Source organism: Danio rerio, chromosome 6, assembly GCF_052040795.2.
Source record: "Danio rerio strain M-AB ecotype USA chromosome 6, GRCz13ab, whole genome shotgun sequence".
NCBI classification, from domain to species: domain Eukaryota; kingdom Metazoa; phylum Chordata; class Actinopteri; order Cypriniformes; family Danionidae; genus Danio; species Danio rerio.
In genome coordinates, this window is record NC_141026.1 from 16,315,875 (window position 1) to 16,335,772 (window position 19,898).

General features: G+C 35.0%; 1 protein-coding gene across 1 annotated transcript in view; it reads left to right on the plus strand.

Annotated features, from left to right (window-relative positions):
• Positions 1-19,898, plus strand: part of tmtops2a (teleost multiple tissue opsin 2a) — a 74,054-nt gene that overhangs the window by 31,727 nt on the left and 22,429 nt on the right. Inside the window, 1 exon segment of the mRNA NM_001281505.1 lies at positions 13,468-13,793. Coding sequence (NP_001268434.1) covers positions 13,468-13,793 — 326 coding nt within the window.

Genomic DNA, 19,898 nt, shown 5'->3' on the forward strand with positions numbered 1-19,898 from the left:
GTCTAATGGCTTGTCGCATACATCATAGATGATGTGGTGGAGAGTTGATTGTGATGATGGGGTTTGGGTTCAGCGAAGAATGGTTCCAGAAACAAAGACAAATCAAAAGCCAAAAATAAAAATAAAACAAACAAGTAAGAAGCAATGAGAATGTGGTACAATCTGAAAACGTGGTAAAAATTAGGCTGCCGTGAAATTTTCCTGAAATTTTATTTTTTTGGATTGCCTTTGAAAACACTGTTGGTTGAATTTAGGGAAGGATGTTGGTGGGAGGATCGGTCGTTTGTCAGTCAGTCAGTCAGTCAGTCAGTCAGTCAGTCAGTCAGTCAACAGTGGCCTCTGATGGGTTTATGCGAGAAGCGCAGGCATGAAAGTCATTTGAGATCATAGCAACCTCAGACGGATTCACATACCTGGGACATATTTGGCACACTCCAGAGATGTATGTAGGGGTACGTATTTAGATTGAGCCTGGGCTGCAGAAAATCATTGACCTTACCAAAATAAAATATGCATTCAGGAGCTAAACAGCACTACTGTGTTTGGATTTATTTGAAGATGCAGAATTGATCGTTTTGAACTGTTATCTTGACAGAGCAAAAATAAAAAAAAATATTTATTTTTATTAAATTGTATTTTTTCTATCAAAAAAAAAAAACAACGTAAAAAAGTCTGCTTAGAATAATTTCATAGAGTACTAGTTCAGCTGCATTAATAAGACAACTTCACACATTATTATTTTTATTGTTTTTTCATTAGTCATATTATTATTTAAAAGAATGCTTACACTTGGACCAACAACAACAACATTTTGCTACATGAATCAGCTTGAACATTGCTTCTGCATCATTATACATTTTTTGCCCCTTTCTCTGTGGCACAAATACTCTCTAAAGACAGCCAGCTGTTTTGAACCCGAAGCACTAACATGTCTTGTTAGTGTGCCGTGAGAAGAGAAGAAAGTAGGCTGCAGTGTCTGACTCTACCAAGCAACACACTCAGAATATAAAAATTTACCCTGTAATCCCCCACTGTGCGTATGGAGAGCAAATATGTTCAGCTCTAATGTTGTGTGCTGTTTCTTGCACACACACAGTGACAAATGCGACAGCCAAAGATTCCGTCAACAGACTCAAAGATTAGCAGATTTTCAGAGATCTTAATCAACACAGCTTACTTAAAGGGTGAGACACAGAAACAGTGAATATGTCCTTCATAATCTGCGGAATATTTTGTCAAGTAATATCTATAATGAACCTTTATTTCTGAATACCATTTTGGTTGGATTTGAATGAAATTATTTGGATCACCCAGCTTGCAATTTCACCCACTTACCCTTTGAACAACATCAGAGACTGATTGTTGCTTAAAGGCACTTTCATTAATATGTAATAGCAAAGAAATGGGGCTGTTGTGGGAGTTTATTCCCTGTTTCTTAAAATAGACATGTACCCGTGAGTCATTTCTAATTTTTTGTTTCTTAAATTATTACATTACTTTGACAGTAAGGGCTTTTTTTATCCACTGTGAACAGAAAGGCAAATCGTATTTTATTCACTGTAATTAATGTTTGGTTTGTAACGTGTCATGACTTTTAATTAAATGAAAGAAGATGAAACGAGGGTGGACTTTTCAGCAAGATAACTGTTGCGATCGCCAGCAGTGTTTTCTCTGCAGGAGATCACTTCCTACATTCCAGCCGTACTAGATGCCAGAAATCATTGCACCAATCACTCTCGCCACAGCTGACAGTTACTTTGACACACACAGCTGAACTCATCTTAATTGATTAATTAGACTATTTAAATACTTTCATAATCTGAAAACATAGTAAAAATCAGGCTAGGGCTTTTCTTTTCTGGATTGCTTTTTAAAACAGTTGTTTTGGTTTAGGAAAGTGGGTGGGCGGGTCAATCTGTGCTTTTAAAAACACCATTGGTTGGGTTTAAGGAAGAAGGAGGGTGAGTCAAGCCTAGTTCACACTGCATGACTTTAAACATCGGCAGATCGCTGGAGAATTTTCTGGCTGCAGAGATGCTCTGCAGGCATGCACTTTCTGGCTTGCACACTCAGGCATCCACACTTCCAATCCAGGCTTATTTTGAAAACAAAGTCCCGTGGACCTTTCTGGAGACCACAAATTATGTCCCGGGAGGTGTGTATTAGTGCAGTTTTTGTTTTCGTGAATCCGCGAGAGGCCACTGTGTGCGCTTTTTTGAATCTCAAACGCCTCTCGCGAGCACCGTTCGCGCCTGCGCCGTTCTCACATAAACCCACAAGAAGCCGCTGTCAAATGACCGTCTGTCTGACTGGCTGAATGATTGACTGGGTGACCGGCCAATCGGCCGACCCACCCTCCTCCTCTTTCCCTAAACTCAAGCAGTTTTACCGATTGACCCGCCCACCCGCTTACTTCCCTAAACCCAACCAACAGTTTACCAAAAAAAAGCTGTTCAGAAAAAGAAAAGCCCTCATTAGATTTTTACCACGTTTTCGGATTTTACCACATTCTCAGCCTGTTATTCACTTGTTCACTTTATTTTTTGGATTTTTTTTTGTCTTACCTGATTTCTGGAATTGCTTCTCCCCGGACTCCAAACTGGTCGTCGTCGTCGTGATTAGCTCCTCTCTGCATCTCTAGTCCGCCGATGTACACCATTAGCCAACTGGACAAACTGGTTGCGGCGGGAAAGCCCTCCACACGGAGGTAAGCGGTCAGCCAGCAAGTGCGAAAGGGAATACCCGTAGCATTCGCTTAAAAAATGAAATGCAGCCATACGTATCTTCGGCTATATAATTCAAGGTCTCCAGAAATGTCCGCAGGGCTACGTTTTCAGAATGAGCCTGGGTTGCACACTTCCTATGCAAGTGATGTCATTTACAATCGACACCTGTACCTGTCACGTCACTTGGAATCAACACAAATAAACCAAGAGTAGGTTTCCAGTTTTTTTGTGTTGACAGTGACGACGTTGTCAAATAATTCAACGATAAGTTCTTAAGTTGTACACCATGATAGACCCCCCCCCCCCCCCTTCTGAAAAGCAGTTAGTATATTCATCATATGATTATATGCTTTGATGTACATTTACCAAGGCAGGCTACTATTAACATTCATACCAGCAAAGCTTATTATTTATTTAAATCAACTACCAGGTCTAAATATACACACATGGTATTTTTCCATATGAATAAAAAAGTAAAATAAAAAAACTACTGGCAAATTTGAGTTTTAGTTTTAATTTTAAACATTTCAAGGAGTTTTAGTATTACAACTAACAGATACACATAACGGACTTACAGCAATGATTCTTAAACGACTTGGGAAACTATTCTTTATAACTATTCTTGATAAGTTAGCACATCTGCGTAGGAGTGCATCCATATGAAATCACAGTTGCAGCACAGCTTCAACAGTCTCTACATGACCCCAGCCCAGTTTTGTAGGTCCTCCAAACATAATGTTGAGATTTACTGAATAAGGGAACGTCTCGACTTGCTTAACGGAAAGAAAACGGCACAGATGATGTGTAACATTACTGCAGAGCTGTTGAAAGGCAAGCATTCGTGGTTCGTTACGATCTGTTTACGTAACTATAGCAACTGTGGCACCCGTCGCCGTATGTTGCCAGAAACTACAGTGAAACGCTTAGAAAAAAAGGCACTTGAGTAAGTACGTAAATGATGCCCAAGAGGGGGTTACACACTACATCATCTGACAAGAACTTGTTCGCCAACAGCTTAGTCGAGCTACAAAATTGAGCCAATTAAATTTTGTGGGAGGAATCATCAGAAAAAGCTGAACTCTATTGGCTGCTTGGGTGCTGATTACATCACTGACAGTATTTCAAGCTTTTAAGGGAGCATTTAAAAACATTGTCAATCAGCTAAAGCATCAGCGGATCAATCACTCATCTGCAAGGTTCAAGTGCATACATACACAGACACAGTTTTTAATTTTTGTAATTTATTAACGCTGAAATAAAACTCACAAATCTATAACACTCTGACATTCTCTAAATATCTGTGTATTTCTTTCTGACATTGTTCTTTATTTTTCAAATTACAACAGGAAAGAACTGAGCCTTTCTACCTTTAATTACCATATTGGTCAAAATGACTGCATGCATGTCTCCTATTTTTCGCTGTGACTTTAAATATGCATGCATTTTTGCCTAGCAACTTTCTGCTAACGTAAACATAACTTTCTGAAAGCAAAAACATAAATTTACTTTAGATATATATTTCAAAACAGCTTATTCTGTGCCACAAAATAGCTCCTGTTTGAAAGTGAAAATAAAAGCAAGGCCCAGACCTTTGGTGCTCTAGTATCTTAATAATAATAATAATACATTTTATTTATATAGAGCCTTTCCACAGCTCAAGGACACTTTACAAAGAATTCGACAAAAAGAGATAGTACAAGCAGATAAATGTAGAGACAGCATTAGATAAACAAACATGCAGGAAGTCAAATATAACAAACTGGAAATACAAAAACAAGACCTACGAGACAAACGAGAAGAGTGCAGGTGGATCAGTTAAAGTGGGCAATTTGTCAGATCAGAAGTGAAGCATTTAGAAAATATTTGAGTTTTAAGTAAAGATTTGAATTCTGAGATATTATTAGCAGAATAGAGTGAGCGTGGTAGAGAGTTTCAGAGTTTGGGTGCAATAACACTAAATGATCTGCCTCCCATTGACGAGAGGCTACGTATTTATACGCTGTATTAGCAAAAAGATAATATTTTTGGGGTAATGGTGTAATAAAATAGGATGACAGACATTCAAAGCTTAGTTTTAATATCTCAATAGAAGTTTTGAATGTAAAAATAATGTGACAATATGACATTTTATATGAGAACAGTCAGAATGATAATTCTAGTTTCACTGATAATAGCCTACTCTTGTGTCTGTTAACACAGAATGAAGTGAGTGCATTGATGCCCATTTTGGCTAATCACAGATGTTTCTGTTGAGCTGAGCACACAGCCATTTAGCTCATGCTGATATGCTCTCTCATTGACTGCAGCTCATCACTACATCTGACTGCATGTGGGGTCAAGTTGGCCAACTGCTCTGGAATATTCAGCTTATTCGATATTAGATTTCCATCTGCGAGGTGTCGGCGAGGCTTCAGCGAGCCTCTTTGATGCGTTATTCAGTAGTTCACATATAAAGGGCTCTATTTTGACGATCCAGCCACAAAGTCCAAAGCACAGGGAGAAAAAGCATTAAGGGCATGTCCAAATCCACTTTTACTATTTTAAGGACAGAAAATGTTGCTTTGCACCATGGCGCATGGTCTAACAGGGTTGAGCTTATTCTCATTATGAGTTATAGCTGTCTTTTGAGATTAAACCAATCAAAGTCTCATCTCCCATTCCCCTTAAGAGTCAGTTGTGTTGCGCCATAGCGCATTTGCTATTTACATGATGAACGTAGTAAGTGGAAAAACTAAATGCTTCACTAGTGAGAAAACAGTTAAACAGAGCATCTACAGTGCGAGAATGAGCCTCCTTATCCTTTACTTTCACTTTCACTCTCGTGGATAAGGAAACATGTTATACGCACAGACATCCATTAGCTTGAACATAATTAATTTAGTTTGTTATGCACAATGATTTGTTTTAAAATTATTTCTAAATTCAGTTTTAATTTCCAGCAAACGAAAAAATTAACAATAATAACGAAGTGTGGTCAAAAAACTGAGTTATTTCAAAAATACACATGCTATGCTCTATATAGTATAAAACCTGATAGGTGGGCAAATCTAAGCTTGTTTTTCATAAAACAAATATAAATATGCATGTAATATGTATTACTGCTAATAATAATATTATACAAAAGCAAATTGTATAATCTGATGTAAAAACGTCAAAATGACTGGTGTCGAGCTGAAACTAGCAAACCACTAGCGCCAGGTGTATGATAGGGCCCAAAGACGACCAAGCACCGAGCACCCGCAGATTTTTTCCCGATCTGTTGGCGAGCTTAACTTCCAAATCGGGCTCAAATCAGGCTTAAAATCCTGTAGTGTCAACTAGGCTTTAGTCAATTGTTCAGTCAGTCAGTCTATCAGTCAGTAAATCAGTCGCCAGTGGCCTCTGGTGAATTTATGCGAGAACATAAACACAGGAAAAAAATGTAGCTCCTGGGATGTATTAGGGATTCTCCAGAAATGTATATAGCAGTACGTTTTCAGAATGAGCTTGGTTTGAGATTGGTTTAAGACACGACTATATAATATTATATATTCTTCAGGCATGGTCTTTAAAAAAAACAAAATGTGTGCATGTCACACCTGCTTATATTATATTCAAGGCACTGACTACAAACTGGGGTGGGCATCTCGCGGTCATGAAGGGCCACTGTCTTGCAAAGTTTAGCTCCATCCTTAAAGGGGTTGTCCACTACGGTATCATGTTTTAAACTTTAATTGAATGTAATATGCTCAAAGTTCAATGCCAAGGGAGACATTGGCTTTTGCAGAGTTAGCTTAACAAGGCCTACAGTGAACAAAGTTTGGGGACTACAAAAAAATACATCCGGGCTAGTGAGATCAAAAACGGTTCAGGTTACGCACATTCACCACTCGCATACACCCTGTGCAACGAAGGGGCATGGCCAGAGGTGCTGTAATGTAGCAAAGAAAGCTTAAATACTGTCCAAATGCTGTTTTTTCCATAGAGCTTGTTTTGTTTCTTTATTTGGGCTTTCAAAGGACATGACACAAAAAGAGCTTACAGTTTACTTTTAATTGTGTTCCAGAAAATTATAAAACATATACAGTATAGCTAGCATTTGACAAAGGACAGCTTCCAGAATCTTTCTCAGTTCAGTGCTGGATTCGGTTAAAAATCCTCCAACTGACGAAACTGTGAATTGTGAGCCACAACCTGTAAGTTTTTTTATTTGTTAAAATTGATCAATTACATGCACAGTTTTTAGCGTTAACGGTATCTTGTAGCGAGAACTATACGAGGATGTAAACAACAGGAAATGCTATTTGACACTGCTAACAATTTAGCTACAAATTCATATTTATCAGTCAAATCTCTGTAAACACCCACAATCTTGAAATGCCTTTCCTGTGTTCTACATTTCTAATAACAAACTCGCAAAAGATGTGAACATTTCATGCTACTTACACATGCATATTCCAAATATATGAGAAAGACACTTGTCAGAGAGCAGGCGTGAGATTTATCTATTTATCTTCTGTCGGATTCAGGCTCAAACTGATATAGCTACTGTGACTGACAGTATTTACCAATCACAAAAGTGCATGCTTGAAGGCACATGGCGATTTTCCTGGTGACGTAGCGCCGATCCACGAATCACAGCATATTATGTTAGCTGACAAATCAGAGCCTCTTGAGGGCGGGCTTTTCGAAGGAACTAGGGAAACATGCTGTACATAATCAAAGTAAGGTATAATCAGGGCTGGATTAACCAATGGACATTATGGGCACAGGCACAGGGGCCCGTGCAAACTTTGGGCCCCTACGAGGGGGGAAAGAGTGCTGATTTTAGAGTCTCTATTTAGGCTAAGTGCAAATAGCACACCTCGTTAAAAGCGTCTGATAAACATGTTCTTCATTTTTCCCCACTACATATCAGATTTTGCCTACTCTTTATCACAAGGAAGACAAGAATCATTAATAAGTGTGTGTATTATGGAGAACTCATAGAGCTGGATTGTAGAGGTGTTATATCCAAATCATATGCATTATAAGTTTGTAGAAGTTATACATTAAAAATACCCTTACATATATTTTAGTACTGCTTCTGTGAACTTGAACAAGTACATTAAAATCTATTTATTTTTACTGGTTGTATTAGTATTTTTTTTTGTATGCTGTATGCTGTAAATGCTTTAAATGATATGCAGTGTGTATATTTCTAGTCTACAAATATTTAACTTATTTTTATTTAAAAAATGCAGGCAATCCATTGTAGATTAAGTTTATTTCAATACATTTCAATAATCTAATTCTTTTTAATTCAACTATAGGGGTGCGGCTAGGTAGGGGGCCTACAAGAATTTGTGCCAAGGGCCTCTGAATTCTTAATCCGGGCCTGTGTATAATGTGACGTTTTACTAATGAAGCATGAGCACACATTGCTTTGCATCTTAGAAAAATACACTGTGGACCACCCCCTTAAATCAAACACACCTGAAGAGAAAGAAAGAAAAAAAAAACTCTTGCAGGGTGTACTGCATTAGACTTAAATCGGGAAGTCAATACAGCACTCACATAGTGTTTCTTTTTATTAGATTGATTGCTTCTCTTGTCTGTATTTGTAAGTCACTTTGGATAAAAGCATGTGAATGATTAAATGTTCATTAATTAATGCAGTTTGTCTAAAACTGTCACAGCTGGTTAAAGGAAGGAGTAGAAGATCTGGCATCTGTTTGCAGTGTTGAGGTATATCAACAATACTCTTTAATTCATTCAGCGGCACAGTGATGCAGTTGGTAGCGCTGTCGCATCACAGCAAGAAGGTCGGTGGTTCGAGCCTTGGCTGGGTCAGTTGGCGTTTCTGTGTGGAGTGTGCATGTTCTCCTCGTGTTGGTGTTGGTATTCTAGGGGTGCTTTGGTTTCCCCTACAAGTCCAAAGATGTGCGCTATAGGTGAATTAGGTAAGCTAAATTGTCTGTAAAGTATGTGTGTGAATAAGAGTGTATGGGTATTTATTCAGTGATGGGTTGCAGATAAAAGGGTCATCCACTGAGTAAAACATGCTAGATAAGCGGGTGGTTCATTTCGTTGTGGTGAACCCTGATTAATGAAAGCACTAAGCTGAAAAGAAATAAAAGGAATAAACAAACTCATTCTTTTTCCTTTGGTTTAGTCTGTTGCCACAGCAGAATCAAGCGCCAACTACTCTAGCATATGTTTTACAAATCAGATGCCCTTCCTTGTACTGTGAAGATATTACCAATAAATGAAAAGCAAACTCTGTGGGGAATACAAAGACATGCAGCAAACTTTACAACAAACAAAAGGACCATTCTCTCTCTCTCTCTCTCTCTCTCTCTCTCTCTCTCTCTCTCTCTCTCTCTCTCTCTCTCTCTATATATATATATATATATATATATATATATATATATATATATATATATATATACAATATATGAAATAGCGAAGCAGTGGCGCAGTAGGTTGTGCTGTCACCTCACAGCAAGAAGGTCGCTAGGTCGAACCTCGTCGTTTCTGTGTGGAGTTTGCATGTTCTCCCTGCCTTCTCGCGGGTTTCCTCTGGGTGCACTGGTTTCCCCCACAGTTCAAAGACATGCGGTACAGGTTAATTGGGTAGGCTAAATTGCCCATAGTGTGTGTGTGTGAATGTGTGTGTGGATGTCTCCCAGAGATGGGTTGCAGCTGGAAGGGCATCTGCTGCGTAAAAACTTGCTGGAGACCACGGATTAATAAAGGGACTAAGCCGACAAGAAAATGAATGAATAAATAAATGAAATACTAGAGATAATGAGTAGTAGTGACTAATAAAATCAGACGTAAACATAATCAATAACCATAGTGACATGGCAATGCAGAACAGGTAATGAAATACTAAAATAGAAGCTAAACACTAGGGCTGGCCGATTAAACGAAAAGTAATCGAAATCGACAATTAGAACCTATATTTTATCAAATTTTTCCAGGCCAGTTTTTTCGATTACTTTCCCTACCACGCTCTAGGGTTGATACTTTTGCGTCAAGCCCATGCGTATGGTCCGGCGCAGCCTCAGTGCGGTCGCATACCATACTATAGGTACTATAAACCTACTTTTAATATGAAAAATAATTAATTTTGTTTCCAAAATTGCATCATTTATTTTCACTGTCTTATAAGACAAAAGTGACTGTTCGTTTTAGTTTGATGAGTGTTTTAAATTAATTTTTTTATTGTTGATGTTCAGTAAATAATTTTACATAGTAGATAGTATGTGTTTCATTCAAAAATCTCTCACTTGTGATATGTGGGCACATTTACTGTACAAAACCTGTCAGTGACTACGTGGGCAAAATAAATTCTAAATAAATGAAGTAATCATTCATTAATCATAATCGACTTAAAATGTTTAATCAGTTGAGATTTTTATTTTAGGCTCAATCACCCAGCCCAACTAAATACTGAAAACTACGGAAACAGGGAGGTGGTAAACATCAAAACAAGTACTCAGACAGACCTTGACTAAAACATTTTTTTAACTCATACATTTAATAATTTACATGAACATAGATAAACAATTGTTTAAAGAGAATTGTGTTATAAATAAACATTTTGTTAATATGACTGCTTTCAATTTTGATAATGGGACTTCTTTCAATTTGATATGGTTTCTTTTGCATCAATGTTGTAAAGTAATTAATATACAACCAGTTTAATAGATTTTGGCGTTCATTAAGTTGTTTGAGCATCAAACAAGATGAAAAGCTGTTTACATGCACGCGGCCGTCAGGATTAGCAGGTTAGCGCAGAAACTCCATTTAATATACTGGGGTAAAATAAATGTTCACATTTCTTGGGAGTTAGTCATCATATCTGTCTTTGCCATCAAAATGTTTGAAAATTGCTGAAATAATAAATGGTGTAATTATAATTATAATTATAATTAGAGCTGCAAGGAGTAATTAAGAGGCTTAGCATAACGTAATAAAATGAAGAGTTAAGCATGGCAGGAAAGATCAGACCAACTGCAGTGAGTAATTAAAGGCACTTGAAGATGATTATAGTAAAAATGCCTGTAAAATAATGAACACAGTCAGTACTCATTTAATGTTTCCTCACTTTTCTCATCACATTTGTTAGCAAATACGGAGCCTTTAGGTAGGGTAAGCATATATTTCAGTTTGCAAAAAATAGAGAATAGCAGGGGTGCTAAGTGATGATGGTTAAACTTAAATGCATTTACAACCATGTAACTGTTACAGAACTTCATACATAGCATGATATCTGTCATGACATCTCTCTGAGAGATTAGATATAGTAATGAATACATTGTAGCAGTGTTGATGTGTTTGTTATTGGCTGTATAGATCTGCTGCTCTGCTGCTACTGGTTTGATTTTTGACGTAGAACAAGTACCAGTACCTACTACTACCAGTATATTCACAGACCTGCTGTCTGAGATTACAACACAGTGCTGCTGCAAGAATATGCTGGCCATACAGGCTTTATTTAATCAGCCTGATGATAAAAGTAACAAGTTCAACTTTCTTTTTTTTCCAAATTGGCATGAACTAATACTGAATATCCTAAATAACTCAAATATTAATTTCACTACTGTAGCTATCTACCTCTAAACCTCTATCTCTAATCTCTGACTCTGCTGGTGGTCTGTCTGGAGGATTTGCCTCCTCTGTCCTTTTTTTAAATTTTTTTTTGCAGCTCGGCGTTCTCTTTTTCCATTGTTTTATGTGTTTGTGCAGACTTGTAGTGTTGCCACAGTATCGGATAGACTTTCTACAAACATTGCAGTTTGCAATATTTTCATTTACTGCAGTAAACTAACTCCAAACAGCTCTCCTCTTTTTTCCGTCCTCGCAGAACAACCAAACATTGCTTGCGCTTTGGCGCTGCTCAGTCACATAATGAAAGGACAACTAACAGCAGAGCAAGAAGGAGCAACAATGAATACGAGATATTATTATAGCATTATATTATTATATTATTAGTATATGCTATATTATTATAGCATTATTTAGATGAAATTCAAATAAACGTATTGATCTCGGAGAGCTACTATTGATCCGATATTAATACCAACGTTGGTATCGATACTATCGATATTAGGATCTATCCACCCCCCCCCTATACATTTTTAAAATGTTAAGCATTTGCACCTTTTCATAACACAGCAATGTCATTGTAATGCATGCAATTCATGAAATTGTATAAATAAAAATAAAAAAATTATATATATATATATATATATATATATATATATATATATATATATATATATATATATATATGAGCAAAAGCAGAATTACAGCTACTTTTGAAATTCCATGATTTTTTTATTTATTTATTTATTTATTTATTTTTTGAGGGACAACTTAATTGTTTTATTTTCAATCCACTTAAACTATTAAGCTAACTTATATAATATATTAGTGTTGGGTCAACATTAAGCAATTATGCGGAACCCAGTCTTTTTTTACAGTGCAGCCGGGAAAAATAAACGGTAAAAATGCTGGGATCCACGCAATAGATTTGTGTTGGGATAACATGAAAGAATTTAGTTAAATTATTAGTTTTTACAAATTGAAGGTGATTTAACATACAACAATTAAGTTGACCCAATCAAATCTCAAAATTGTGTTGTTTCAGCTCATTTTGAATAAGTAGGTTAAACAAGCAACACATTTTTTTTTTTTTTTGAGTGTAGGATGGATGGTAATCCTATGTTAGGTAAAAACTTGTACCACCTGAGTGAATTTCTTACAGCTATGTGGCAAATTTCACAACTTTTACCATATCAATCTATGAGAGCAAAAAGAAACTGTTGATTACAAATTTAGTGCACCTAAATACATAAAGCTGATTATGTTTTACATGAAATGTTTATGAAAGTCAGTAGTAGACTGTTTACTTCTGCTTCCATTTAACTCTGTATTCACAGTTTTCATATAAAAAAAACAAGAGCTGTGTAATACTTGTGTAAAAGAAGTTTGTATTTTGTAAGAGTTGTATTTTAACAAGGTGCAGATTTAACTACTAAGCAAAGTAAGCAGCCGCTCAGGGGCCCTAAACAATTCAACAAGAATTCAACAACCAACAGTTCTAAAATGCACCTAATATCTACATTTTTATATGATTTGTTTTTTTAATATGAATTCACAACAAAAAAATAAATGAATAAAGCTAAAATAATAAATCATTTTTAAAACTAAAACTCTTCCTGATTTTAACTGCTGGACTGCTCATTGATTGGGGGTGGGAGACAAATATGTGTAATTGCGTTTAAATTATTATAATAATTTTTTTTATTTACTTGTTTTTTTATTTATTGGCTTTTGTTTTTGTCTTACCCGCTTGTTGGAACCATTCTTAGCTGCACTCGAACTTTGTTGAAGTCGTGGTCAACTCTGTGTCTCAAGTCCACCGACGTTCTGTACACAGGAAACTGGTAACAGCGGGAAAGCTGTCCATACTGAGGTACCAGCGGTCAGCTGGTAAGTGTGAAAAGGAAAGGCGTCATACTGTCTTATAGCGTTTGTTTTAAAATTTAAATACAGCCATACGTAGCTCTGGCTACATAATTTGCGATCTCCAGAAACATATATAAGGCTACGTTTGCAGAAAGTTGTTTTAAACGCACTGTAGATATTGGTGCATTTTAGGTCTCATGGCAGTAATTACTTAGGGCCCCCAAAATGACTAAATTCTCTCTGATTTTAACTATGAGCATGTGTTTAAAAACTGATTTTTATTTATTTATTTTTTTGACAGGGATTGTATCGCTGATTTCTCTGGCAATCCTTTCGTATGATCGTTACAGTACATTAACTGTTTACAACAAGAGGGCTCCAGACTACAGTAAACCCTTGTTGGCAGTCGGGGGCTCGTGGCTCTACTCACTGTTCTGGACGGTTCCTCCTCTGCTGGGCTGGAGCAGCTATGGACTGGAAGGGGCAGGAACCAGCTGTTCGGTGACATGGACTGCCAACACCCCCCAGTCGCATTCCTACATCATCTGCCTGTTCATTTTCTGCTTAGGGATCCCTGTGCTGGTCATGGTGTACTGTTACAGTCGGCTCATCTGTGCTGTCAAACAGGTAAATTCTGTCACAAAATCACATCACAAGTAAATATAACAGTGTATTTAACCAATTGCTATGCAAAGAGAGGAGTTCATGTTTTACCTCACAACTATAGCCTGCAGTGCAGTTTCCAGTCCTCTATGGAACAATGTCTCTCTGACTCAGGCTAAAACTAGGTCAACTGTCTGAGAGTCCAGATTAAGTTTAAACCACCTCAGATGATGTTGAAGCCAGCGATATCTGGGATGCACTTTCTCCACTCTGCCAGAAATTCTATAAGTCAGCTCTATTAGGCTGAAGTAGGTCAAAAGAAAGTTGCTGATGTAAACTTATAAAATATAGCCAACAAGATTAATTCTGGGTTTTTAGTTCTAGCTTTTAAAGTGGAAAGGGTGGGGGGGAAATGTGAACTCTATAGTTTTAGAAAACGCTTGCAGTGGTTAACTGCCAGAATGTTTCTTTAAAATGGTATATATACTGTAATAATAAGTATTATTATAATTATAAAATAATAATTGTATTTAATTTTCCTATGGATTAGCCCCTTTATTCATCAGGGGTCACTACAGCAGAATATACTGCCAACTTAACCAGCATATGTTTTACACAGCAGAAGCCCACCCAGCTGCAACCCAGTGCTGGAAAACACCCATACACACTCACTCACACACACATACCCTACGGCCTATTTAGTTTAATTCTATTCATCTATAGCTCATGTCTTTGGACTATGGGGGAAACTGGAACACTTGCAGGAAACCCATGTGAACATGAGGAGAGCATGCAAACTCTACACAGAAATGCCAACTGACCCAGCCGGGACTCGAACCAGCGACCTTCTTGCTGTGAGGTGACAGTACTAACCACTGAGCCAACGTTTCACCATAAAATAATAATAATAATTATATTAATGATACATATTAAACTCAATAAGTATAATTATTATAGCAAAATAATAATAATAATAATAATAATAATAATAATTATTATTATTATTATTATTATTATTATTACTATTATTATTATTATTATTATTATTATAAATATACATTTATGTTAACTACATTATGTACATTTTATTGACTATGTTAAAGTAACATTCTGGCACTTATTATTATTATAATCAATATTATAATCATTCTTATTATTTATATAATTATACTTATTATTATTAAAATCCCTAGAAATAACTGATGTCACCAACCTGATTTAAACACACTTAATTAAACATACTTCCTAGGTTTTCACAAGTTTTTGCAATAAAATGACTTGATGATAATTCCCAGAAATTTGAGAACAATTTTGCTTTCTGAATCCTTCATATATATATATATATATATATATATATATATATATATATATATATATATATATATATATATATATATATATATATATATATATATATATTTTTTATGAAGAGTTCAGATGCAAAAGCTGCTAAACGGCACCTCTGCTAAAAATGAGCTAATGACATTGAGCGAATGCTTTAGTACATGTTTAATTTTTGCTTCAAATCATCCAAATCCCAGCGTAACCGCATTCAAAAATAACAGTTTGTTGGCAAAAGCCGCTAAACGCCACTTGCCTTTGACAGCAAAGCTGCTCAATTTAGCAGCGTGCTAATACGTCGGCTTTTATGAGGAGACTATACATTACTGTACTAAACATTAAATTGCAACTCCATTTCATGAAAGAAAAGTTAAGATGCCGTTCTTTTATCCCACATGGATTCTATGTAGATAAACAATTGACGAAAAAGAGACCAAGACCTTGAGTATAGTGAGAACGAACAAATGACAGCTTCTGTCTGAGAGACATCCTATTTTGTCCAGTAGGCCTACCTTGTGTTTTATTTGCTAATGTAAGCTATTTTATAAAATATAAATATAATGTATAAAACTATACAACTATATAAAACTAATAGCATCTTTAATTATTTTTATTTAATTACACTGTCTTGTCCCAATATGTGGATTTAAAGGTTTTTGCAAAAACAAAAAAGCACTGGTGGATTTTGCTCATTTTGACGCAAAAGAAAATCTTGTTAAAAACCAAAGAATTGTCTAAAGTAACATTTTTGAAAAAAAGTTTTATTTATTTTATTATTTATTTTAAATAAAAAATGGTCACACTTCACAATAAGGTTCATTAGTTAATGTTAATTAATGCATTTACTAACATGAACAAACAATGAAAAATACATTTACTGCTGTATTTGTTCATGTTAGTTAACGTTTGTTAATGAAAATACAGTTGTTAATTGTTCATGTTAACTCATGGTGCATTAACTAATGTCAACAAGCATGGACTTAGATGTTAATAATGCTTTAGTAAATGTTCAATTATGATTAATAAATGCTGCACATGTGTTGTTCACGATTAGTTCATGTTAGTAAATGCATTAACTAATGAACCTTATTGTAAAGTGTTACCAAACTGTTTTATTTACTAGCTAATAACCTTATGATTACACACACATATATATATATATATATATATATATATATATATATATATATATATATATATATATATATATATATATATATATATATATATATATATATATATATATAATTAGATATTATATATATATATATATATATAATTAGATATTATATATATATATATATATATATATATATAATTAGATATTATATATATATATATATAATTATATATATAATTTTTTTTTAATTACCAGAGCGAGGAAGTTTTTACAGTATGTCTGATATTTTACCTTCTCAAAAAGTTTCATTATTTTTACTTTGGCTAGAATAAAAGCAGTTTTTTTTATTTATGTATTTATTTCTTTTTATCTATTTTATGGTCAAAATTATTAGCCTCTTTAAACAATTTCTTTTGATAGTCTACAGAACAAACTACCATTATTATAAGAATTATTAGCCCCCTTGTTTATTTTTTCCCCTAATTTCTGTTTAACGGAGAGAAGATTTTTCTCAACAAATTTCTAAACATAATAGTTTTATTAACTCATTTCTAATAACTGATTTATTTTATCTTTGCCATGATGACAGTAAATAATATTTGACTAGATATTTTTCAAGACACTTCTATACAGCTTAAAGTGACATTTAAAGGCTTAACTAGGTTAATTAGGTTAATTAGGCAGGTTAGAGTAATTAGGCAAGTTATTGTATAACGATGGTTTGTTCTGTAGACTATCGAAAAAAATTAGCTCAAAGGGGCTTTTAATTTTGTCACAAAATGTTTTTTTTTATTATTAAAAAATGCTTGTATTCTAGCCAAAATAAAACTAATAAGACTTTTTTCCAGAAGAAAAAATATTATCAGACACACAAAAAATGTCCTTGCTCTGTTAAACATCATTTGGGAATTATTAAAAAAAGAAAAATTCAATGGAGGACTAATAGTTTTGACTTCAACTGTACGTGTGCTCCCGTATATTTTACATAGCCTACAGCAGCCACAACACATGAGGTGGTAAATGATGTGTGGAGTCACGGCAGCTAAAATATATACAGATGCAGTGTGACCTGTTTATACAGTCTATCGCCTCTATCTAGTGTCTCATCCAACCTTATATCCTCTCCTGGGAGCTCCTCTAGTCTATGCATATTCATACCAGCTCCCTGATCCTTGGAAAAATACCCGGAATTTATGGCGCCAAGAGTGAATGAGCAAGAGAACAGATCGCGAGAGGCCCAGTGATGGTCTAAGCATTACATTTACACTCATTACAATCTCTTATTGAGTTATCTGCTGTCAGTAGTTGGAGACGAGCAAAATATTTCAATTGTCTTGCATGTATTTAGCCCTTTTTACATATAACAACTGAAAGTACTGAAAGCTCAATAAGATGGGAGGAATTGTAAAATAAATAAATAAACGCTTGCCTTTCTGTAAATTCCATTACTTTGTTTGTTAGATGTTTGCTCCCACTTTTTTTTTTTTTGCAGTCTGATGTCAAACACACAAAATGCACAATTCACACCAAAGGATGTCTAATCCAATTTTTGCCATGGCTTCACACGTAAACCACTCATGCTTCATCCACGTCTGCTCACTGCACAGGCTGCAAAACAATCTTTCTCAACCTCCATGTAATGTAATGGAATGATTGTAAGGGTGCAAGTGAGACACCATTTTCAAGAGACACTCAAATACATCATTTGAGCTGCGTATGCAACCTCTATAAGTAATGTTAAAACAATAATTGCAAACTGATTAGGGCTCGATTTTGGCTTTTAACGATTATGACAAACCATTAATTGAGATAAACGATTATTCCATCATATACCACCCCCTTTCCAGTTGTACACGTGTGAAAACTCTTTGTCTCTGCAAAGCTCAGTTCTAACGCGATCTTAATGTGAGCGCTTTAATGGTCAAATACATGCACATGTGTGTCAGAGCGCAGTGTTTAGTGATTATTATTAACCCTCATTTGTTTAATAAACACACAAGTTGAGATTCAAAAGACGCGTGAAAGAGAAACCATATCAGAGCCGCACTATTCTTAAAGTGACAGCGTGCAATATTCCTGCTGCTGCCGACTGTTTTTATTATTAATCAATAATAAAATCAAAAATACAGTGAAGATGCTAAGCACAGTTTAAACATAACAGATTTAATAACTCATCTCTAATAACTGATTTATTTTGTCTTTACTATGATGACAGTCCATTATATTTTACTAGATATTTTTTAAGATACTAGTATCCAGCTTAAAGTGACATTCAAAGGCTTAATAAGGGTAAATAGACAAGTCATTGTATAACAGTAGTTTCTTCTGCAGACAATCAAACATATATATTGCTTAAAGGGGCTAATAATATCGAGCTATTAAAATAGGTTTCAAAATATTCAAACCTGCTTTTAATTTAGCTGAAACAATACAAATAAGCCTTTCTCCAGAAGAAAAAAATATTATAGGAAATACTGTATAAAAAAAAAAAAAACTCTGTTAAACATCATTTGGGAAATATTATAAAAATAAATTCACAGGAACACGAATAATTTTGACTTCAACTGATAATCGTTTTGAATAATCGTGATTACAATTATGACCAAAATAATTGATTATGATATTTCCCATAATCGAGCAGCCCTAAAACTGATTATCTTATTTGAAATTAAATGTCTTATGAGTTTATTTACTTTTTTGAGACTATTTTGCATTGCAATTAAGAATTTTGCACATTACAAAAATTTGCAACTTTTTGTTGAATTTGCGTTGAATTCAGCGATTGCAAAATCGCGGACAACTAGGGCGTTTAACCCCCTGGGGTTGAAGCAGGGGCGTTGCGAGGGGGGGGCTTTGGGGGCTTAAGCCCCTGATGTATTGTCAAAAGCCCCTGATCTCTTGGAATATGTTGCACTTAAATAAAAATATGTTGTATAACATTTATTTTGTTATGCAAGTACTAAAAATTACCACATACATCACGAACATTCCACTTAACGCAGCGTTTGTGTCAGGTAATTAAACCGTCAGCTGTTCAGCAGTACCTGTTTCTACCGGCAGGTGGGAGTGGCTCTGTTGTCACATGGTGTTAAAAAAATCCCGCCACTGCACATCATTCATTTATTATTTTGAGGAGCTGAAGCTAATGAGGTAATAATACAACTCTTTCGCGAAACTGAATAGTTTTAACTACTAATGAAGCTTGTTTCCACAGTATAAAATGTGTGTAGTTTTGGTGACATAAAATAACTATAATCAGTAAAATGTGCATCATATCAATGTAAATACAAGTAAAAAAAACGTAAATTGTACTAGCTTTCTAGATATGATATATTTATATGATATAGCAAGTCACATCTGTTTCTGTAATAGTTAAATCACAGTGAGTTTATGCATCTAGCTTATTATTATATAGCCTAACTACATTTTATTGTAACATGCTATGTCAGTTTGAATCAAATTATAAATCGACTTTCTTATGAAAATACCTAAAATGGTTGGAAGAACACACAGTTGAAGTCTGGATTATTAGCCCCCGTTTTTTTTCCCCCCAAATTCTGTTTAACGGAGAGAATATTGTTTTCAGCACATTTCTAATCATAATAGTTTTAATAACTCAACTCTAATAACTGATTTATTTTATCTTTGCCATGATGATAGTAAATAAT